Source organism: Eutrigla gurnardus (genome assembly GCF_963514095.1).
Source record: "Eutrigla gurnardus genome assembly, chromosome: 3".
NCBI classification, from domain to species: Eukaryota; Metazoa; Chordata; class Actinopteri; order Perciformes; family Triglidae; genus Eutrigla; species Eutrigla gurnardus.
In genome coordinates, this window is record NC_139917.1 from 30,677,318 (window position 1) to 30,700,595 (window position 23,278).

General features: G+C 45.2%; 1 protein-coding gene and 1 pseudogene across 7 annotated transcripts; one reads left to right on the plus strand and one right to left on the minus strand.

Annotated features, from left to right (window-relative positions):
- Nucleotides 1-552: 552 nt before the first annotated feature.
- On the plus strand, nt 553-10,942 carry LOC311011606 (SERTA domain-containing protein 2 pseudogene; annotated as a pseudogene). Of its 2 annotated transcripts, XR_014599441.1 has the most exons (3): nt 553-840; nt 7,128-9,935; nt 10,128-10,942. The product of XR_014599441.1 is annotated as an SERTA domain-containing protein 2 pseudogene (transcript). The 2 variants fall into 2 exon arrangements; XR_014599440.1 differs by having other exon boundaries at nt 7,128-10,942.
- A 615-nt stretch (nt 10,943-11,557) lies between these two features.
- aftpha (aftiphilin a) lies at nt 11,558-22,980 on the minus strand. 5 transcript variants are annotated; one of them, XR_014596846.1, is made up of 11 exons: nt 22,627-22,980; nt 18,671-20,387; nt 16,986-17,155; nt 16,099-16,237; nt 15,901-15,957; nt 15,620-15,742; nt 15,450-15,513; nt 14,707-14,790; nt 13,307-13,430; nt 12,739-13,221; nt 11,558-12,622 (listed from the first exon to the last, which is right to left on the minus strand). XR_014596846.1 is itself a non-coding variant. In XM_084005640.1 (10 exons), the coding sequence occupies exons 2-10, from the start codon at nt 20,348-20,350 to the stop codon at nt 13,080-13,082; spliced, it is 2,580 nt and encodes an 859-aa protein (XP_083861766.1). In that variant the 5' UTR covers nt 20,351-20,387; nt 22,627-22,980; the 3' UTR covers nt 11,558-13,079. The 5 variants fall into 5 exon arrangements, 4 of the variants coding, with proteins under 4 accessions (XP_083861766.1, XP_083861765.1, XP_083861768.1 ...); XM_084005640.1 differs by having other exon boundaries at nt 11,558-13,221; nt 15,450-15,510; XM_084005639.1 differs by having other exon boundaries at nt 11,558-13,221.
- Between the last annotated feature and the right edge of the window lie 298 nt (nt 22,981-23,278).

Consider the following 23,278-nt stretch of genomic DNA (forward strand, 5'->3'; position numbering starts at 1 on the left):
ATGATCTTATTAAACCATATATTAAATATCGTCATCCTCCTAAAATAATGGCCCCGGTTTTTCTAAAAAAAACTGAAAAACTGAACCAGCAAAGAAAATCACTTTTGTAAAAAAAAATACTTCATCATTATTTTAAGAAGGGGATGATATTGACAATATGTAATGTGATAATTCAATAAAACACTTAATAATATGATTAATATATTCGATATTTGATTATAAACGAAATATGCTATTTATAAATGTTTACATCAACAAATAGTTCTAAGTGCTAACAGACCCATCTCCATGACAACTGATATAGTTGAAAGCTCTGTAAAGTCAAAAAACTTGAGTTCGTATTCTTTAGTTTATATTGGATTTACATAAAATAACTTGAAACGAACAAACAATACAAACAAAATCAAACTTTTTTAAAAATAGTATTAAATGCTTTGATATTAATTCTGCTAAACCGGAAACCACTTTTATTTTGAAGTTCGCCACGGCGGAAGTGGTGTTAACGGCAGTTGTCTCCGTCTTGACTAGCGTTCCTCGGTGACACATCTCCTCCTCCTCCTCCTCCTCCACCTCCGCCGCCGCCGCCGCTGCTGCGCTTCGCCATTGTGTGCGCGGAGCTCGGCGAGTGTCGAGGTCGAGGGCAGCCGCGATGGCGTAGAAACAACCGAGCGAACAAGACGAAACGGAACTTAAACGGCTCGTTTTTCCTCCCCCCTCGATCTTTCGTCTGCTTCTTCGTCCTCCCCGACCCGTCCTCGCGCCGCTCCCGCTTCCCGCTCCCGGCCTCACCGACGACACCCATGCAGCAGAGGAGACCCTGGACGGGACTAGCTACATGTGGTGAGTTGACAGACGAGCACCGACCGGACACCGACGCCTTATAATGCACAGACAACTTCGTCTCCTCGCCGCGGAGCCGTTGGTCCGGCGCGAGCGGACAAACGTTAAGTTGACGTTCCGCGAAGAAGAAGAAAGCGCTGTTGTTTAACGTCACTAACTTAACACTTGATTCCCGTATCGCAGTTGACACATTTATCGGCCATTAGTCGTAGTAGTTTTTTTTTATTATGTTAACAAGTAAAGAGAACGACCGCGTTTCCTCTCCCGGTCCCGTGTGGAGGCTGTGGCCGACTGCGGGTGCCTGGTGGCCGGGGTTGGTTGGGGTTGGGGTTGGGGTGGGTGGGGGCAGGTGGCGGGCAGCAGCCGGTGTCCTGGAGGTCCCGGAGGGTCTGGAAACCAGCTGCTGCTGCCCTGACAGCTTCTACACTGCGCCGCCGTCTGGGTCAGCCGCAGTGATTTATACGCACGCCGGAGTGACGTGATGACAAATAGCTTTTTAATTCACATTACCGTTGTTTTAGTCGGTTAGAGCGAGTTTTATGGTGAGCAAGTTAGTGACTAAATGTTATATATATGTGTGTATATATAAATAAATAAATATATTTATATATGTATGAAGAAATCAGACCTAAGTAATCAAAAGTATTGATTATGGTCAGTGGGGTTTTTTTTAGGCAGATAACCGACCTCACTTCATTTTCAGATTTTAATTTTTTTTAATTATCAATAACTACTATAAACCTTTTTACCATAAAAAAAAAATAGAATAAACTAATGAAGAAGTGTGCGTGGTGTGGACTGTATTATGAACATTAAATCACATTTAATTTACATTCATCTATCATTTACTGGTCATTGGACATCTCTGTACTTCTGTTACCTATCAGCTAAGATCAATGCCGATACGCTGTATTAATATGTAGATTAAAAATCAAATGGTGCCCTGTTATTGATTAGTCTATCGTTTCTACCTTTTTTAATGCATAAGCAATGTGCGTCATCTATAACAATTTTACATTTAATTATCTTGACAAACCCGAAGATATGAAATTTACATATATCAAGAAATGTAAAATTTATTTTTTTCCCCCATAAAACCTTGTGAATTGATCATTTTACCCATGATCACTTGAGGTAACCGATACCTTACAGATAGCATTTTGAATTGAACCCATCAGTGTGGAAGAAACTGTTTTTACTATGCTTTAGGGGGGCAACAAGAAGAGGAGAAGTCATGTGTAAAAGGTGCGTGTAGACATGATCTGCAGTTGTTACATCAAGACAAGTCAGGTTTCCCAGAGTTGTGTTTACACTGGTTGTGGTGACACACATCGGCAGCTGAGGTGAGGGGAGGGGTCAAAGGTCAGCGTGCTGTGTGTGTGTTTCCTGGTGTGTTGTCGGGAGGTTTAAAGGGAAGAATGTCGTCGGTGGAGCAGCAGTTTAAAAAAAAAAAAGGCCGAGCAGGCGGAGTCACGACGGACCGACAGACGTTCACTCTGCTCTCAGTACAATCAGCACTTTGTGTGTATTATGTAAGACTTCGACATTGGACTTGCACACTGCTGGATGCCCGTTACGCCGACGCAAGAGCCGACTGAGGCGAAAAAAAGATGTTTGTGTGTGTGTGTGTGTGCTGCCGGATGCATGAGATTAGTTGATCAACAGATACTTAATCAATTTCTTTGGTTTTCAAGCCGTTGATCAAGCCAACGAGACGAGTCCTGCAGCCGCGCTTCGTCACTTCGCTTTAGGCTAAATGCTAACGCTCGCGGGTCTCACAAAGCCTGTTCTAGCATGCCGTTGTTTTATATATTTTTATATATATTCATAGGGAGGTGAAAAAAACAAACAATAAATATCATTAAACACGATACCCACAATGCCAGACGTGTAAACACATGTTGTTAATTAGAAGTTAACACAAAGTAGTACATCTGGTTGGAATGCCATTAGTTTCGTCATTAACCAAAGTGTTGGACCCCTCCCAAAAATATGAAATATGATCACAGCTGCCTTTAGAAACCGGTTCTGGAGTTGATGCATCATTAAACTATTTCAGCTATTTTTCAGTCAACAAATCAGTTAACCGGTTTTCTCAGCTGTTCTGTTTTATTACTATTCACTTTTTAAAACGTTTTCCCCCCTATAAGCTTTGGTAGCTATATTTGCTGTAACGTGGTTTTTGGGTCACGGTTCGGTTCATGTTCGGTACAGTCGGGAGAATGAAGAAAATGCAGTTAATTGTTAATTTATTTGGAAAATTATTAACAAGCACTGGCATACTTTAACTGGCATATTATTATCAAAATAAATCATAAAATTAAATCATAGAATTACCTGTGTAATTATGACTTAATACCTGTAGAAAATTCCTGATCTGGGCTGTAACTTAAGTGTGTTGCATTATTTACTGTCTTGGGTTTAATCTGCAGTGGGAGGAGCCTGAACTAGCATGGGATGCGGATCGCGATTAAAAATAAACACAATAAGACGATCGAGGGGGATTTTCATTATCGGAATAATCCTAAATATTGTCACGAGTGGGGAAAAAAGAGCCTCATGTATAAAATCCTTTAGTTATGCAGTACAAATATTTGTATCTTAACAAAATGGAAAGTGATTTTATACGAGTTATATATATTTTCATGATTATTGGGATAATATCGTGAATCACAATTATTTTGAAGGATAATCGTGACATGAGATTTTCATATTATTGCAGGCATATCCAACAACATTGTCGTGAATCAAACGTATGTACGTAAGTGTATCCTCAGATGAACCCGAATCAAACGGTGTTGTGGTCCATCGACCTTAATTAACCAAAAAAAGTTCACAATAACACAACTTTCTGGGTAAAACACCGGAATTCATGAATTTTTCACTTGAGTTATTAACAAAAAAGGAAGGTGATTAGATCACAGGACGAACTGAACGTCCTGTACCGAGAATCTCTAGTCCGAATATGTTTACCGCTACCCATCCCCCCCCCCCCCCCATACACAACAAAACGCCGACTCACCAGTGAATCACGAACGATCAAAGACATTCGTTAGCAGTTTCCATTTGAACGTGGGAGGGGAAAAGATGCAAATGTTTTGTTTGCGTTTCATCTTTAAGCTGAAGTGACTGCATCACACACACACACACAGCGGGGGAATATCCTGCAGTGTGTCAGCAGCAGCAAACACACAGTTTCTCTGCTGTGAGTAAAGTCCACCTTCACTTCCTGGAGTCTACGTTTCCCTTTTAATAAACGCCGTGATCGGCAGCAACGACAAAAAGTGACAAAATGTAGTGGAGCTTTTCTGTTAGTGTTTCTGTTAGAAGAGAATACGTCCCCTTTTTTTCCTCTCTGCCTGAATACAAGTTCGTCTTCAAACCGGTCAGTCGGCAGGAAACATGTTCACACATGTCAGGCTGAACGGCGTGGGCACACACACACACTCACACACACACACACACACACTCACTCACACACACTCACACACACACACACACACACACACACACACACACACACTCACACACACACACACACACACTCACTCACACACACACACACACACACTCACTCACACACTCACACACACACACACACACACACACACACACACTCACACACACACACACACACACACACACACACACACTCACACACACTCACTCACACACACTCACACACACACACACACACTGTAAGTCAGGTAGACAAACAGACTCCAAACCATCCGGTGGCAGAGCCCTGTTTTCTTTTTCCTGAAATCATCGTGGGGGGAAAAAAGAGAAAAAAGCGTCTTCTGTGTTTCATGCTAACTAATGCAGATACATTTTCAGAGTTTCGTACAGGTGCTGGAAATCCTTGAAAACACTTGAATCTTTAGTGTGGTGTTCTCAAGGTTTGAAAAGTGCTTGGATTTAGAATAAAGTGCTTGAAAGATCTCCATATTTGAGGGACTGATAACAGCATTTTCTGACATTTCTGCATGAAAAATGACATTTGATGATGAAAATAGTTGGTGATTATATTTCTGGATGCTAACAACCAGGTGATGATGTTGATGGTTATTGTTGGTTTTATTTATATGGGTTTAAATTGTCATCTTATGGGTGTTTATTGATCGAGGCGGTTCGGCTAAGATGCTAGCGGTAGCTTTTACTTGTTGTCATAGCAACGGCAAACATCTGGTCAAGTAACGCGTTTTCTTCCTCTATGACCTCTAGATTAAAGTAGCATATTTGCTTCTGCAGAGAGCGGATGGCGATCGTACAGCTGTTAAAAACTCTTTACATGATGCCAAAAAAAGCTCCTGCAAAGCCCTCTCTGCAGGAGTCTTGTTTGCATAAGAGAAAAGAAAGATGGCGGTCGGCGGCGTTGGTGCTGCTGGCTGTCGTCAGGATGACTAAACACCGAAAGCCTGCTGAGCAAGAAAATTCCTGTGAAGGAGGCAGCTGCAGCTCGGGCTGAAACAGCTCCCACAGTGTGATAGTAAGACGCTGACCTCCTCCTGGGCTGACACTGATCCAGGAGCAGCAGCAGAGACACGTTCCTGTCACCTGACAGTCACAGGTTCGATACCCAGAAGTGTGTCTTTGCATGTCAAAATGTACACCTGCAGGGAGCTTTTTGTTGTTGTTGTATTTGGAAAGTAATCAACTTTCCAGCTGTATATTTAGTTTTTGTTTCATTTACGCCTCCAGAAAAAAACGAAACAAGAAAACACTTAAAATGTGCCGTAAACAGAAAAAAAACACAGTTCATGTTTTATAAAAGATTGGGGGGGGGGTCCTGGTCATGATGTCATAAGGTCACATGGGTCCGTACTGTGAGAGTAGAGCTGTAACACAACACCAGCTCTGCTGGTTTACTCAATGGAAAGGTATGTGTGACACACACACACACAGACACACACACACACACACACACCTGTCAGAGCTCCATGGCACACACTTTGTTTTATTTTCCCACAAATGCAGGGTTTCTGAAACTATTTTTGGATTTCTACTTCATCACGCAGGCAGCTGGTGGGGGGGGGGGCATATTTGAACCTCGGCCAGCTGATCCAAAGTCAGTCACAAGATACAGTGTTGATGTGAAAGGATTCTCCGTGTGCACAGCGACGTTTGAAGTATGAAGTATCATCATCTTTTATTCTTTTAATGTAAGCACAGAATGAAAGTGCATTACAAATTCAATCCATTATTATTTATTATTATAAACACGGACGGACAGACATGGTGGGGGTGGATGCATGTCTCTCTCTCTCTGTCTGTTCCTATGTCTCTCGCCCCGTCTCCTCCTCACCCCGTCCTCTGGGTGTCGGAGCAGATGGCCCCTCTGAGGGGCCCCGCATGGGTTTAAAGTAGTGAGGAGGAGGAGGAGGAATAATTGTGCGTGTGTGTGCGTGTGTGCGTGTGCGCGTGTGTGCGTGCGCTTTCATTCATTCAGTTTTGGTTTTCTGCTTTCGGGAACTGCCGAGCTAAACACAGGAAAGTGAAACTGAAGAAACCCAGTGGAAGTTTTTACACTTTGGGTGATATTTTCTATATCTGCTGGGTTTTTTTGTTTTTTTTTTCTGATCTTTACACCAGATGAATTCACTTTACCAACGTTACATAATTTAACTTTGTTTGTTTTATTCCTAAATTTGTGTGTGTGTGTGTGTGTGTGTGTGTGTGTACGTGTGTGTGTGTGTGGACGTGTGTGTGTGTCTGGACGTGTGTGTGGACGTGTGTGTGTGGGGACGGAACTCGCCTGCTTCCTGCCTTTTTGTTGTTCAGGGAGTCAGAAGGTGTCAGACTGACTCCCACCCAATCAGCTGACTGCGGCTCACATGGGAGCAGATCAGCTGACTGTTATCACGCACACACACACACACACACACACACACGCGCTTCTCATGACAGTTTGTGAAGAAGTCACTCAGCTTCCAGGAAACCTGTGACTCGTCCATCACAACAAGTTTACGTGTCATCAGTCATGTGACACGCAGCTTTTTTCAGTATTTCTCAGCCTAACACTTCATGTCCCCCTCCCCATTACTAGTATTGTAGTATTACAAGTAGTTGTACTTAACTTGAATATTTCTGTTCTGTCAAAATATTTATAAATTGTTAGATTTTCTTAGATTGCTGCATTTGTGACAATATTTTTCTCCACACTATTACTATTATTTGTACTTTATATTGTACTTAGTGCCCATGTTTACTTTGTTAATGCTTCATTTATGTGTAGAAGATGTTTGTTATGTAATATTTGTTTTCTCTCGACTCCTTCCGTCTCACAGATTTATGTTGGGTAACGGCGTGAAGCGGAAACTGGACGAGGATGAGGACGTTTCGGAGGAAGACCGGCGTCCGATGCCGGTCGGCGGCATGTCGCCGGCGTCCTACACCCTGCAGCGCCAGACGGTCCTCAACGTGTCCCTCATGAAGCTGTACGGCCCTCGGACGGGCGCCGATCTCGGCCTGCAGCGCCGAGTCCTCATCAACAACATCATCCGCCGTATCCATGACGACTTCAGGCGGGAAGGAGGCGTCGGCCCGCTCTTCTTCTCCGCTGCGCCGCCTGTCGCGTCTGCCGCCGCCTGCGAGGACGAAGGCTACCGGCAGGCTCCACCTCCTCCCTCCTTCAGCATCCTCTCGTCGCCGCTGACGGGCCTGACGCCGCTGGACTCCTGTCTGACGCCCGCCTCGCTGCTGGAGGAGGACCTGCCCATGTTCTTCACCTTGCCGCCCTCCTCCTCCTCCTCCGCCCAACTCCACTCGCCGAGGCCACCGCCCTCGCCGTCACCCAAGGACAGCTTCTCCTCGGCCCTGGAGGAGATCGAGGAGCTCTGTCCTTCCTCCTCCTCGTCCTCCTCAGGCCCGCCGTTACCGCCTCCTCCTCCTCCTCCTCCTCCTCGGGTTCAGTTTGACGTGGTCATGACGGAGGAGGGGCGGGACTTCCAGGAGACGGAGAGCAGGCTGGAGAAGCCCCTCCCTCCCTCGCCGTCCTCCCCGGGCTCCTTCCTCACCGACTTTGCCCTGGACGACGTCCTCTTCACAGACATCGACACGTCCATGTACGACCTCGGGCCCTGCCCACCTCCATCGTCGGGGGTGCCGCCGTCCAAGATGATGGCCGACGACCTCGTCCGGTCGATGTCCGGCTACGGAGCAGCGGGGGGCGGCGGCGCCCAGAACCAGCCTTTTAAAATGGACCTGGCTGAGCTGGACCACATCATGGAGGTCCTGGTGGGCAGCTGAGAGGACAGCCAGACCTCTTCTCCTTTTTAAGACTTTTTATGGATTTTGTACAGTTTAAAGGTTCCAACGTGCTTCACGCTGGTTTTCTTCTGGAGGCTTCGAGCTGCTGCGGGTTCAACTTTCATTCAAAGCTTCTTGCTCTCAGCGATGTTTTTTCCGTTACTCGGGAGAGTAAGTCGACTGCTCTCGGAGGTTCAGTTAATTGGATCGCTAATTAGCTATGATAGCATCCTCCATTTTGGACTCTCTGTTCCTTCGAAGGTCAGCTGCGATTTTAAAATGTCAAAAAGTTTCCTTTTTCTCGCAGCGAATCTGTCAAAATGAAATGATTTCATTGCTAAATGACGAAGCAGCGGGTCTTTTAATGTGCGAGGTGCAGCCGACCAATCAGTGACGTTTTAGCTCACAAAGCTTTACTAATAAAAATAAAGAAATTAAAAAGAATACAGGCAGCAGCTTTAGCTACGTTTCCTCACAAACGCAGCCGGTCTTCGTCTTCCAGCGAACAACGCCAGCGTGAAGCAGCGGCTGGTTTTTACCGCCGTCCGACAAATTGTAACGGAAACCTCCGGAGGCTTTTTTCTACCGTCGGGTGCATGTTTCTACGGAGGAGGAGAATAAAAAAGAGTATTTATGAAAAACGATCCAGTGCCTTTTTACTCTGAAAGAAGTTTTTACCTTGATTTCATCACTTTGTGGAATCCTGCCTGCAAAACGGATTTCACTCTGTCAGCGGAGACGGTGAATACGTGGAGGTTTGAACTGCAAAAACATCAAAGTTGCTGTTTTTCTGTGTTTTTACGATGAATGAATCCCACCCAAACCAACAGAGTCTCCAAATGAACTCAGTCGGATCAATTTGTTTGTTTGTTTTTGTTCATTTGGTTTTAATAAGAAGTAAAATATAAACTTCAAACTGTCAGGTTTTTTTTTTTTTTTACATCTTTAAATGTTTTTTTCCAACGATGTCCACCAGCCTTCATGTCCACACATCCACTTTGTGTCTGTAGTTGTTGTTGCTGGTTTAAAACCAACTTGTAGTTTTAGTCGAAAGGAGAGAATCTACTAAGAACTAAGTCATCGAGAGCAAATGAGCTGAACTGGTTAATGTTTATTTTAAGAGACGACCACTTTATTTGCCTGTTTTGAACATCAATTCTCTATGTTTTAGCTAACAGCCACACCAACAACATTTTAGCTTAGCATAAAGAGTGAAAGTGGGGAAACAGCTAGCGTGTCCAAAGTAAAAAAAAAATAGACCAACCGACACCTGGAAGTCTCCCGGATCCACGCGTCCCATCTTAATTTAAATCCACATATGAAATGTTGTGATTTTTCCTTAAAGCTTCATCTCATCGTCGTCTTCATCTGCGAGTTTTTAGTGTGGTTTGTTGGCGCGCGGTTCAAACTCAAACAATGAAGAGATTTCTTATTAAAACAAACGTTTTAAGAGCTTGACTACAACCTGAAGTAACGAACACACACCTGGAAGAACAACAACAGTGTGTGGTGTTAATACAACCGTGATATGCAGACCTGCAAGAAATACACACAACTCCACTTATGATTATTTATTATCTCTCAGCTCTCAGTGTATATTTATTTTATCTCCGGACACTAATATGTTGTTTGTACAGAACATAAATAAGTATTCTTTTAAAGGATGAATCCACCAAAACAGACTTTTTTGGTGGAAATCTCTTAATATGAAATGTCATTTCATAAATGATGTGTTTTTCTTTATATATATTTTTGCATATATATAGGATTTCAGCAATGCAAACACCCTGTGTGTGTGTGTGTGTGTGTGTGTGTGTGTGTGTGTGTGTGTGTGTGTGTGTGTGTGTGTGTGTGTGTGTGTGTGTGTGTGTGTGTGTGTGTGTGTGTGTGTGTGTGTGTGTGTGTGTGTGTGTGTGTGTGTGTGTGTGTGTGTGTGTGTGTGTGTGTGTGTGTGTGTGTGTGTGTGTGGGTGTGTGGGTGTGGGTGTGGGTGTGTGTGGGTGTGTGGGTGTGGGTGTGTGTGGGTGTGTGTGGGGCCAGTTCTTTTTTTTAACTTTTTAATCTGAACTCCAAAACCCTTGTTTGTTTGTAAAGTGTTTATGGATTTGTAGTCTTTGGAAAAGGATCAGATTGATCAGTCCAGGATCAATCATGTCCCAAAACATAAATATAACTGAATCCAGATCTGCGTCCTGTAGAAGTCAATGGGTGTGTCTCCACCTGCTGGACAGTTGATGTAACAGTTGGTTGTCACACCTGTCCCAAATTGTATAAAGAATGCTCCTTTAAAAGTGTAGTTTTATTATTATTTATGTATATAACACATTTTTTGCAGTGGATTCAATTCAACACAAATGTGTTTAAGATTGAAGACGTTGTTTTATTTGAAGAGCTCATTGATCCAAATCTACAGTCATTTGATTTAGTTTTTCACAGCTGTGAGTTTTTGGGACACGGTGTCGTCTTCAATCTAAAATAAGAATAAATAAGAACGATTTCTACTTTTAAATCCAACCAGATCATCTGGACCTGAAAAAAATCTGTGAAAGTGTGATGATTGTACCAACTAAACCGAAATCCATATTTTTTTATGTTATTTTTTAAAGCTGGCTGTTTATCCTGAATCTTTGCTGTTTTGTTTGTTTCCACACTTTTTTCTCATCAAACCAAATGTTGGTATTATTTTCTAGTACTTTGTAGCATCCGTGGCTACAGGAGACTTTTTTTTACTGGACATTAACAGAAGGGGCGGAGTCAGTCGTTACATGAATCTGTGCCTTGTCCTATGCAATATGACTTTTTTCTTTTCTCACTTTAGTAATTTTATTTTCTACATTAAATGGAAATTATGTCCACTTTTTTTGTCCTATTTATTGTATTTGACATCTCAAGTTAGTTTTTCTTGAAGAAGTTTTTCACTGGTTACAACCTTCTGGAATAGTCGGTAAGAACGTACTCACTCGTATGTATGGAGGCCGGAGCGTGCCAACAGAAATACTTAATTGTGTGATTTCAGTCAATGCATTTTTTTTAAATATTACTTTTTCAATTTTTAAGGAAAAGTTACATTTAAATGGTTATACAACAATAATTTTATAATTTCTTTAAATGTTAAATGCAAATGACATGATGACATCAGTAAATAGTTAAATTAGAATTTTAATATAAATTGTATTATTTAAAGCTAAGGAAATTGAACGTCAAATGTAAAAAAAAATGAATACATCAGTTAAATGCAACATTACTGGAGTTTCTAACCACATTTTAGTTGCAATAAAAAAAATGTATTCACCTTAAATAGCTTTTTTAAAATGGTAAATTTAATTCAATAAAATCAAAGTATGTAAAAGTATACATTTTCACACTCCAGCCTCCATAAACAGATTTTTTTTAAATAAATCAGCTTAATTGACCGTCTCGCGTCGGCCAATGAAAACGTTTCATCCGTCCAAAAGAAACAGAAACGAGCAGAGAAGATAACTATTTTAATTTCTTGTGTACACTAAAAGTAAAATTTACACACTTATAGTCTCAAAAGAACCTGGGCATGCACGATAACCTTTTGACAGGCTCTTCAAGTGATTTCAGTTTTTTTCCATAGGAATTTTCCCGTACATTTTACAGTCCATAGTTTACCTGTACACAGTCTAAAGCCACAGTGAACTATGATTACATCCATTTCATCTTTACAATGTGCAAAATCCTCCTGGGAGACGGCCCGACAGTAGTATGAGCAAGACGAAAAAAACAAAAAAAGGAATTGGATATGTCGCAAAACAAAACACGAGGGAATAAGAGCGGCAGCAACAAACAAAAAAAGCACTTCATATTAGGAAACGTGTACATAAGCAGAAATTGGTCCCTTAATTCCCTTCTGATGCGAGTCGACCTTCACCGACGAGACACTTTTTAAGTTTTAGTGGTTTTAATTTTTCTTTCCCCCCAAAAAAACAACAAAAGTGGACAAAAACAAGGAAAGGAAACTTGAGTTTATCCACAAACAGCTGGAATATGTAAAATCGTTCAACGTGGAATAATACAAATAAAATAAAACCAGAGGACGCCTGGACTCCTGGTCAGTGGTTAGTTTGTCCTCCTGCGTTCTAGAGACTGGATGGACTGCAGGGAAATCATTTATGTTTAAAAGACGCATTAAATTAGAAAGGGAAAAAAAGACCACACTAGTGGACGCCGCCGCCGCAAGTTAAAGACAGAGTGTAAAAAAAAAAAAAAGACAGCGACTGCAGGTAAAAACTAAGGCCTTTAAACACGACGAGGGGACGACACATTCAGCTGGATTCCGCAGGCAGTGTGGTTTCAAGTCGATAAATAGATATTTATATAGATTTCATATATATATGTATATAAACGCATTAATTTAAACTTACACTTATTCCACTTCAGTTTGATTCAAAGAGCTTTCAGCCAGTAGTTTTCCTTCATAAGACGGAGACGCCAAATCATCCAGAAAATCATTCAGAACTAAAAAAAGGAAAATAAACATATAATCCCTGATTATATACATGATGATTCTTCTAGATATGAACACACACACACACACACACACACACACACACACACACACACACACACACACACACACACACACACACACACACACACACACACACACACACACACACACACACACACACACACACACACACACACACACACACACACACACCTACTCTATAAATTAGCAACTCTATAAATTATTTTTATCTCCTATTCCATTAAATGTGCGGGTGGTCGGCCGAGCGTCCGAGCTGTTTTTCCTGTGATCATAAATGCTTTAATAAAAAAAAAAAAGGTGAAAACAAAAGAGCTGATTATAAACAAAAGAAAAAGCGTATGAAAGGGAGGAACTAAGCCGAAGTGAGAGAACAGAAAAGGAAAGAAGGCGACGACTTGTTAATAAAACGGGCCGAGTCGGTGGGCGGGGCCAGCGGGCAGGATGTGATGATATCAGCGAGGGGGAGGGGAGGGGGTTCAGTCCGGCGTTGCCTGGCAACCGAGCGGCGTCAAAGTGGCGGGAAACATCAGCACTTTGGCCTGCATGAAGGACAGATCGGGAAGCGCCGCGATCACTTTGGCCGCCTCGCCGCTCAGATTCTCCTCTTTCCTCGGCTTCCTGTCAAACAGGAAGACACACACGTTAATATGCCAACTAGCTACCATTAGTGCCTTACACGTCACATTCTCTCGTGACCTCGGACCTGGTGGAGGTGCTGGTCTTCTCCATGGTGGACATCAGGCGGGCGAAGGCGTCCGCCACCCGGCTGCTGGGGGCGCCGGCGTCCAGCTTGGCCGTCGTCAGCTCGTACAGCTCCGGGTCGACTCCTTCAAACCAGCCAGGAGGCGGAAAAACAAACGTTACGGGAGGAAAGGGAGCAGACAGAACACTTCTACTTTCTTTTTACACAAAAAGCTGCAAGAACAGGCAGATTCCTGTGATCAGGATCAACGTGATCACATTAGCTCCTCTCCTGCTGGATCCAGATCTGTTTGACCTCTGAATGAATCTCTGCCTCGAGGTCGTCAGGAGGCGAACGAACCACAAGAGACAGATAGTTCCTCTGGTGGAGCGTTCGTTTTCCAATTCTGAGTTCTGGGTGGAGGACTAAGTAGAGGACTGGGTGGAGGACTAAGTAGAGGACTAGGTGGAGGACTAAGTAGAGGACTGGGTGGAGGACTAAGTAGAGGACTGGGTGGAGGACTGGGTGGAGGACTAAGTAGAGGACTGGGTGGAGGACTAAGTAGAGGACTGGGTGGAGGACTAAGTAGAGGACTGGGTGGAGGACTAAGTAGAGGACTGGGTGGAGGACTAAGTAGAGGACTGGGTGGAGGACTAAGTAGAGGACTGGGTGGAGGACTAAGTAGAGGACTGGGTGGAGGACTGGGTGGAGGACTAAGTAGAGGACTGGGTGGAGGACTAAGTAGAGGACTGGGTGGAGGACTGGGTGGAGGACTAAGTAGAGGACTGGGTGGAGGACTAAGTAGAGGACTGGGTGGAGGACTAAGAGGACTAGGTGGAGGACAGGGTGGAGGACTAAGTAGAGGACTTGGTGGAGGACTGGGTGGAGGACTAGGTGGAGGACTGGGTGGAGGACTAAGTAGAGGACTAGGTGGAGGACTGGGTGGAGGACTAAGTAGAGGACTGGGTGGAGGACTAAGAGGACTGGGTGGAGGACTGGGTGGAGGACTAAGTGGAGGACTGGGTGGAGGACTATGTAGAGGACTGTGTGGAGGACTAAGTAGAGGACTAGGTGGAGGACTAAGTAGAGGACAGGGTGGAGGACTAAGTAGAGGACTGGGTGGAGGACTAAGTAGAGGACTAGGTGGAGGACTAAGTAGAGGACAGGGTGGAGGACTAAGTAGAGGACTGGGTGGAGGACTAAGTAGAGGACTAGGTGGAGGACTATGAAGAGGACTGGGTGGAGGACTATGAAGAGGATTCCAGCTGGTAAACACATTATCAGGGGGGTGAAGTATCAGATTGGTCCTCTAGTCTCCCAGATGAGTGTTATGAGAAGCAGAGATGGGAGGTTAATATAAAGACAAGGAGGAGGAGGAGGAGGAGGTGAGGAAGAGGAGGAGGCTGTGAGCAGCTGCTGACCTGGGATGGACGGTGAACTGGTGGAACCTGAATCCTCCACAGGACCAAAGAAATCCAGGTTCAACAGAGACGAGCCTCCGCTCGCTGCACAGCCGGGGGGGCGGAGGGGGGAGGGGGGGCGGCCGAGGTTAACAAACACAGACAGACCAACAGAGAGAGAGAGAGAAGAAACCAGAAACATGCAGCAGCGTCAGTGAACAGGAAGTAGGCTAGGTGTTAGACAGGTTTGATGAGACTAGTCGGTTTAAAGGAAAGATCCACCGTCACATGGGCTCACTGCAGCGGCCAATCAGATTCAAGGTTCCTACGCCGTCCTCTAAACAACCGACATGATGTTTGGAGACGGCTTTTTACAGAAAGGAAAGGAAAACTAATTCCACTAACAGATCCACAGAAATATATTTTCATCATGTTCTATCATAGATGTCATCACACAGAACACACATTTCAAGCACTTTATTCTAAATCCAAGCACTTTTCAAACCTTGAAAACACCACACTAAAATGTCAAGTGTTTTCAAGGATTTCCAGCACCTGGACCAACCCTGCCTGTTCTGGTTCTCCAGCAGCGTTGCCGATGTTCAGTGTGGATTTTTCCTTTTATTTATATTCAACAAACTACAGAACCGTGTAATGTGAAGATGCTTCTAGTGAAGAGTCTACAGAAACAGTAGGAGGGCTCAGAAAGTGTGAGGACAAGGAGACAGGGTGAGGCGGGGGGGGTCGGGGGAGGGGTCACGTACCATCCAGAGGGTTGGTAAGGCCACTGCTGCTCCAGTCGAACTGGACGGGTGGGAGCGCCTCCTGCTGGAGGAGGTCAGACCGTCAGATACACATAAGAGGCCTTTGGCGCTGCGTTTAAAGACTCCTCAGGTGTCCGTAAACATGTGCTGCGGTGTTTTCGGGGTCTCACCTGGACCGAGTCTGAGGGACAGGAGCTGGTCTCGGGGGCCACCGGAGGCGCCTGGGCTATAGAAGCGATCATCTCTGCTGCAGAGACGGGCTTCACGGGCTCTTTGGTTGGTTCCAACATCCCCTGCACGCCGGCGACACAAAAAAACACTTAAAAGTGATGTCGGGGCATTTAAAGGGAAACAAACCTCTCTTAATGAGACAAACACGCTTGTTTCCTTGAAGTAAACGAGAATCCTTCATTGACTGAACACCGCAGGGTGATGGATGCCGATGACTCACCAGGCTGGCGGCGTACATGGGCACGATGACCGGCTGCTTCTTCTGCCCCGTAAACAGCTGCACACATGAAAGCAGCGGCTTAGAAGCACTCCACACAATCCTTCAAGGTCAACGAAGGTCAAACCTACTCTAAAACCAGACCACGAGGGTTTCTGTGCATTTGGTATTTTCATAAACGTCATGTTTGTCGTGACTTACGATGTTCCGGGTGTCGATGCCGAGGCAGCAGAGTAGTGCTTTGTTGCAGTAGGAGCCCCCCCACTGGTATCGGAGGCCGAACGCCTCGTGGATGTCCCGGAGCTGTGCCCACACGCCGCCGCCGCCGCCATCCGCAGCCCTGAGGGACGCCGCAGAGTCAAAGACTGAGAAACTGAGCAATAAAAACGCACGTTCACACCACAAAAAACTACAGTCGGGCCGTAATGCGCCGGTAAACGGGGAGTAGAAGAAGAAGAAGTCCACCTGACTCATCTACGGGAGGAATGGAGAGATTTCTTCAGGTTTTAACTGTTCTGTGGAGACGAAGACGAGCAGCTCGTCATAATGTGAGTTAAATGTCAGAATTCAGATGTTTCCATCGTCCAGTCCGGGTCTACAGAGACCTGGTGGAGGGACCCCCAAGGCCTATAGAGACCTGGTGTAGGGACCCCCTATTACATATCATATAAAATCATGTTCCTTATCAAAGCGGCCAATAATAATGTGGAGTGCAGCCTATAGTGTATAACAGTACTTTGTAATGATGGATGATACAATGCTAAGCCATTAAAATAATAATTGTTGACAGATTCATATTTTAATTGTATTTTGGCATTTCTACATCACAATTTCTCAACATAATATGAAACAAACAGGAAGATTTATATTTGCTTAATGTAGGTTGTATTCATGTTAAGGTGGATTTTTGGACATATTTAAATTTTGGAAGAAAAAAAAGTTTGGGATCAAATAATTTCAGGGACCCCTTGCAGTAACTCTGCAGACCCCGTCAGGGTCCAGGACCCCCTGTTGAAGATCTCCGGTCACTTATTCTAGTGCAAACAGGTTAAATAAATGTGCAGCCCACTGAGGAGGAACAAGCTCACCTGTTGCAGGACGACGACGTCTTCTCCTCCTCGCCTCCCGGCAGCGGTCCGTCCTGTGGAGGTCCCAGCAGGACCCTGAGGGACACCACCTCGTCCTCCACAGGGGGGGCGGCGGCGGTCTGAGGGAAGCTGCCCTGAAACAGCTTCTCCAGGCGACTCGACAGCGACGCCTGCAGAGAGCACAGCAGCCGCTTTTACCGAACAACCAGCGGAACCGGTTTAACCGACTCAGTCCTGATGTCGTCGTCCACCGGGGAATCTTCCAGAACCGGTTCGTGAGTAAACTCAAAACGAAACTGATGATCTGATCTGCTTACAGCTTTTTGGTTGTTGCGATTCGTTGAGAATATGTCAATACATTAAAAATAAAAAAACAACATCCCATTTGATATAATACAAATGGAATGAAGATTTCACGTCACGATTATCTCACAAAATAATTGCTGTTTGCGATATTATCGAGATAATCCTCAAGATGTCACTTTACGTGTCGTTAAGAATATTTGTATCCCTTTAAAGGGTTAAAACAATCTATTCTTAAAGAAGATGATCATACATCATAAGGATGAATAATCGATTAAAAATGTATTGTCACGGTTATCCCGATAATTAAAATTCATCACCATCAACTGATTGTGTCGTTTACTCCGACAGTGATCAGATCTTACATCGCCCCATCTCTAACGTACACAACGCAGTGTGCGTAGCATCTTACGTACTCACAACACAAGGCGACTAAAACATCGGCAACCACGGGTTCCGGTTTCGGCACAACCGGAAGCTGGCGCCGGTTGCCTGGCAACCCCCTTTTAAACAGCCCTGGATCACAGAGAGCCGATGACGGTGGAACGTCAACAATGACACGTCGATGTTTTTATAATATTTATTTTAAAGCTGCGCCCAGTCTCATGATGCGCCGTCCCAGTTCATCCACACCCAGCGGTGATGCTGGGAGGCACTGGGCCACCAGTAACCCAGATGTTTTCACTCCTTCCACACGTCTAATGTGGAAGAGGAGCTGGGTTTGTTTGTTTTTAACGCGTCGGTTAATGTTCAATGCAAACGAGGCCGGTGACTCAGCTCAACGTGAGCAAACAGTAGAAACTGATTTAAGTGATGTAAGTGAATTCCTCATTTTTTTGGTTTGTGGAAAACAGAACCTTTCCTTCGCCACATATTATTATTATTATTATTATTATATGATTGTCAAATGTGTCACATTAATAAGTAATCGTGATCTTTTCAGGCTGATCGATTTCATGTCGGCAAATATGTTATTTGATTGACTTCTCTTTTTTTCACTCCTGTATGATTTTAAAATGATCTTTTAAATGTCATCAATGCAATAAAAATATGAACTAGTGAAACAAAAAAAGCAATAAATGCTCCTTTTCATGTCTTCATCTGAAGAAGCTCCCTCTAGCGACGTCATTATTTGTCGAGGTTTTCTTTATCGCATCCATCTCTGAGATTTCGGCCTCCGTCAACAATACAAAGAAGGTGAAAGGAATTTGGTTTTAAATATTATTTTCAATAGAACACAAGTTAAATTTGGGTGAACATTCAGGACTAGATACCACCGAGGACGCTCGCCATAAATAAATCACCATGTTGGTTCACGGATTAATCCCTCTGCAGCCACCAGGCTTCCCAGTCTGACCAGTTTATCTCCCCACAGTTCTTACCGACTGTCTGTCTGTCCTGCTGGTTTCCTCGCTGACTGCAGGAAGTTCACTTTCGTGCCACTCCTCCTCCTCCTCCTCCTCCTCCTCCTCCCTGCTCTCTGCAGGAGGAGCGATGCTCTGCTCTGTGCTGAACGCCGCCCAGGACTCCCCCTCCTCCTCCTCCTCCTCCTCCTGCTGCTGCTCCAGCTCCCCGAAAGCGCTCCACCCAGCGTCCGCCTCGCCGTCTGCGCCTCCGGCAGCCGTGTTGAAATTCCCAAAACTGTCGCTGACGGGGAAGTCGGCGAACTTGCCCCCGTCCTCCCCCGCCTCGTTTCCACCGTCATGAAACTTGGGGGAGTTGAAGTCCCCGAAGTCGTCCTCGTCCTTGGCTGCGTTCAGAGCGGGGCTGTCCGACCGGCTCCGCTCCTGCTGGAAGTCCAGCTGCTCGAAGTCTGCAAAGCCCTGACCGCCGAACGAGCCGGCGTCCCCAAAGTCCCCAAAGTCCTCGTCGTCCTCCGCCAGCTGGCTGTGGTCGGCCGGCGTGGCGGTCTCCCCTTGAAGGGCCGGCGAGGGCACCGAACCCGTGGTGCTCATGTCGCCCAATTCCTCTAGAGCTTCTGTGGACAGCGGCCGGCCCAACGACGTCTCCGTCTCCGTCTCCGTTTCCGTCTCCGTCTCGTGGCCGGAGCCCTTCCCATCCACCCGTCCCTCCTCACCGTCCCCCGCCGCGTTGAGTGAAAGGTCGTCATCACTGTAGCCCGCGGCGGTGGCGGCGTCTTTGGAATCGTCCCTGTCAGCTACATCCACCCCGTTGAGGGTGGAGGGTCTGTTAGTGCAAACCGCCTCTGAGGCCAAGTGCTCCTGTGCGACGGCTACGTCCCTTTGTTGAGAGTCGGCATCTGTGTGGGAGCCCCTGTCCGTGTTGCAGGAGCCGCCCGGGGCCTCGGCGGGAACAGATATGGAGTCAGACCCGGACTCCCTGGGTCCAGTTCTGTTTGAGTCCCTGACATTGTCCTCTGGAGTCCTTCCCTGCTCTGTGTCGCGGTGCTCGTCGTGGCAGGCGGCGTCCGCGGGCCGCTCGCCCTCCGGGGGATTGTCCGAGTTCTCGCTCGCCGTCTGGCCGCGTCGTCCTTCAGCGTCGGAGAAAGCAGCAAAGTCCGCAAAATCGTCCTCGGGGCTGCCGGCCGGGACGGCGCCCGTGTCCTCGCCGGACGTTCCTTTAAAGTGAGAGTGGACAGAATTCTGCGAGGGGGAGGGGCTTCCCTGAACGTCAAAGGTCGCAAACCCGTTTGTTAGCACCTCCGTGCCGCCGCCGTTGCAGTCGGCGGGCTCGCCGCCGGATGTGTCGCTCAGCGAATAATCCACAGAGCCGGAGAGGACCTTTTTCATCTCAGTTCTTTCTGAGGGGCCCAGGTGGCTCGCCGGCACAACGCCGTTAGCCTTGGGCAGCTCAGTGTTCGTGCCGTGGGTGCCGTTGGAGTGGCTGAATCCCATCACCCCTCTGTTGTTGAGGAGCTCCGGGGGGGAGGTGGCGGTCAGCGCCTGGCTCTGGTTGAAAGACGTCGGGGTGTCGAATTCCGTGAAGCTGATGCTGTTCGGGACGGCAGAGAAGGTGCCGAAGTCTCCAAACTCGTTGTCCTCTTCCTCGTCCTCCATCGGGGGCGGAGAGGAGGAGTACATGCGGATCACATCTGGCTCCATGATTCTCTGGCAATCGGCGAAATCCTCCCGGCTACACCTGAGACAGCGTGGGGGAAAAGGGAATAACATGAGTTAAATAAGAAGAAATAAAGGAGGTGTTTAAGCGCCGTTCTGGCTTCATAAACACTGGGAGTCAATCAGGGCTGTGGCGCTCCGGGGTCAATTAGCTTGACGTGTGGTCGGAGCCCAAGCAGGAATCGAGTTACTGAACCACTAAAGGAGGACAGATTGGCGTAAAATTGACAGTAATAAAATGCTAACCGACACACGGCCAGCCTGCCTGCTGATGCAGTCTGTAAGAATTAACTCCACCTCGTCAACACTTAGAAATCAATCCTGACTTTATTCTGGATTATTATTTTCCCTCTCCGCTGAATCTGCTTAATCTTTGTGTCTGATCAGCGTGCATCACATGAGAACAACTGTACAATCTTTATTTTGTTCATTCGAGGATCTACGACACATCTGCCAAAAATAAGGTACGGTTTGTTAAAAGTTTTTTTTAAATTCTACTTTATTTTACTGTATTTAATTAGTTGTGTAATGTTTAAAAAGCAGTTGTTTCCAGTAAATGGATTTAATCAATTAGTCGATACCACAAAATGAATCAATAACTATCTTTATGATCAATTCATCTTTATGATCTTCTATTGAGCACAAACAGCTCAAACATCTAAAATGTGTTTCATAACCGCTGTGAATTTTAACATTTTTTTTGTTTTTTTTTACCATTTACTGAGATTTTATGGTTGAATCAATTATTCTAGAGATTAGTTTGAAAATAATCACGAGGTTGCAGCCCTACTTTGCTCTCGCCAAATTAAAAATCACACAATTCTTTCAGGAAGCTCAGAAAAATTTACACAATCGGTGTGACCCAAAAAGGGCTTGTGAAATAAAATAAAAAACGCCACGAGGGAGCACAAACCGGAGTTTGTCGCCACTTCTGACTGAAAGAGGAAACTATGTTTGCATTCTGAAATAAACAGATCCAGGGCAAGTGGGTGGCGCCTGAAACGTGTGTGTGTGTGTGTGTGTGTGTGTGTGTGTGTGTGTGTGTGTGTGTGTGTGTGTGTGTGTATGTGTGTGTGTGTGTGTGTTTGCCTTGTTGGGCCTTATCTGCCAGAAGGACCTGTAAGTTTACACCCAGGCAGCAGCGACTTGGGAATAAAGACATGCAAGTCCAGAAAGACAAGTTAACCACAAAGGGAACAGTTCAGAGAAGGCAAACATAAAAAAACTAATTAAAACTTAGAGTAGTCTCACTTTGTCTCCGAGGATTTACATTTCTATCTGTTTACATTTTGCACTGAAAGTATTTATAACAATGTTGATCCTTTAAAAATGTACACTCTTAATTTGTAACTTGATCCTCCGTCATCGCTGTTAGACCTTTAATGTGAATGTCTGTCACTGAAGTGGGTCATTCCAAATAATCAACAGCGGTGGGAAGTAACTAAGTACTTTTACTTTACTTGGATTTCCCTTTATCACTGATATTATAGCTTAGATGATGGTGATTTCACAACTACCCTGCAGTATATATACAAATAATTAAAATTCACCACATTTACCAGCTGCAAGATTTAACACCAATGAGCCAATGATGTGACACAGATGGTTGTGCAGTTATAACGGAGTATTTCTACCACTTTTACACGAGTCAAACAGCTGATCGTCTTCGGTGACAAGCAGCTGTTTTTTGTTTTTTTTTCTCTGTCCAGCTGCTTTAACACTCAAAACATAACTATATATGATATGTCATCTTCGTGACGAGGTTCGCATCTTTCTTCACAGCAAGTTTTCACGCGTTTACCTTCACTTGTCAGACGTTTAAGAGGGGGTAGGGGGGCAGCTAACTGTAGCTTAGCGGGTTAGCATCGGTGCTATCGTTAGCGCAGCAGAGAGAGCTGACAGCTCCATGGAGTTGTGAAGATCTAAAAAACAAACAGATTAACCCGACATGAAGCTAACGGCTATGTTAGCACCAACTAGAAGAAGGCATCTTATTAAAAAAAAACACAAGGCCCAAAGACTACTTCGCTGAGACAGGGGTGTAACGGTTGGTTAGCTTAGCTTAGCACGGTGAGCTAGTGTGTCGGAGGGGGGTGAAGGGGGAAAAAAAACACCCAAAGCCAAGCTAATTTAAAGAGCGAGGTTAACGGTTTGACGTGTCATTAGTTTGTTAACACTTTGACGTGATGGTTCATATTGTTAAACAGGTATAAATACAAGGCTAGAAAGCAACAGCACCACAAGTTGAGTTGGGAACCTACCTCGGCTAAGTGCGCAGCTAAGGTAACAGCTAACACCGACACGACAACAAGCATCTTCCCTTTCTGTGGACGTCCTGGCTAGCTGTTAGCCTCTTTTTTTCCTTTTTTTTTTTAGCCGATCCTCATCTTCATCATCCGGCTTGGGGTTTGACGGCGGTTGTCTTAGTTACCAGGAGAAAAAACAGGTGCGCTTAAACCGTGAGACGCTGTCCGAGGATGTCCATGACGACGCGGTCCATCCGGGGTTTTTTACCGGTTGCTGCGGGGACGAAGCGCTCACTGAAGGTTGAGTCAGCCGGCTGCTTGCTGCTGCTACCCTGCCTCCCTCAATATCACCCAGCATGCACCGCTGTGGCAGGGTGGACTCTGCTGGTTCTTTCCAAAAAACTTTCCATGTTTAACAGGTACATCTGCAAAACAAACACGGTGGACAAAGACTAGTTCTGCCCTGTTTTAATGAATTAATGAGATAGAGATACATTTCATTAAAACATAGTTCTGCCCTGTTTTAATTAATTAATGAGATAGAGATACATTTCATTAAAACATAGTTCTGCTCTGTTTTTCTGAATTAATGAGACATTGGGCGATACTCCTGTCTTTGAGTTATAAAGATGGTATTTTAATTAGTTTGATGACTTTGTCATCAAAA

Excerpts from the sequence above, each read along its gene's own strand:
- aftpha (XM_084005639.1), bottom strand. The coding sequence starts at position 20,350 with ATGGAGCCAGATGTGATCCGCATGTACTCCTCCTCTCCGCCCCCGATG. Across the intron at positions 16,238-16,985 it reads ACGTCGTCGTCCTGCAACAG|GGCTGCGGATGGCGGCGGCG; the intron begins GTGAGCTTGTTC and ends GGCGTCCCTCAG. Across the intron at positions 14,791-15,449 it reads CCTTACCAACCCTCTGGATG|CGAGCGGAGGCTCGTCTCTG; the intron begins GTACGTGACCCC and ends CCGGCTGTGCAG.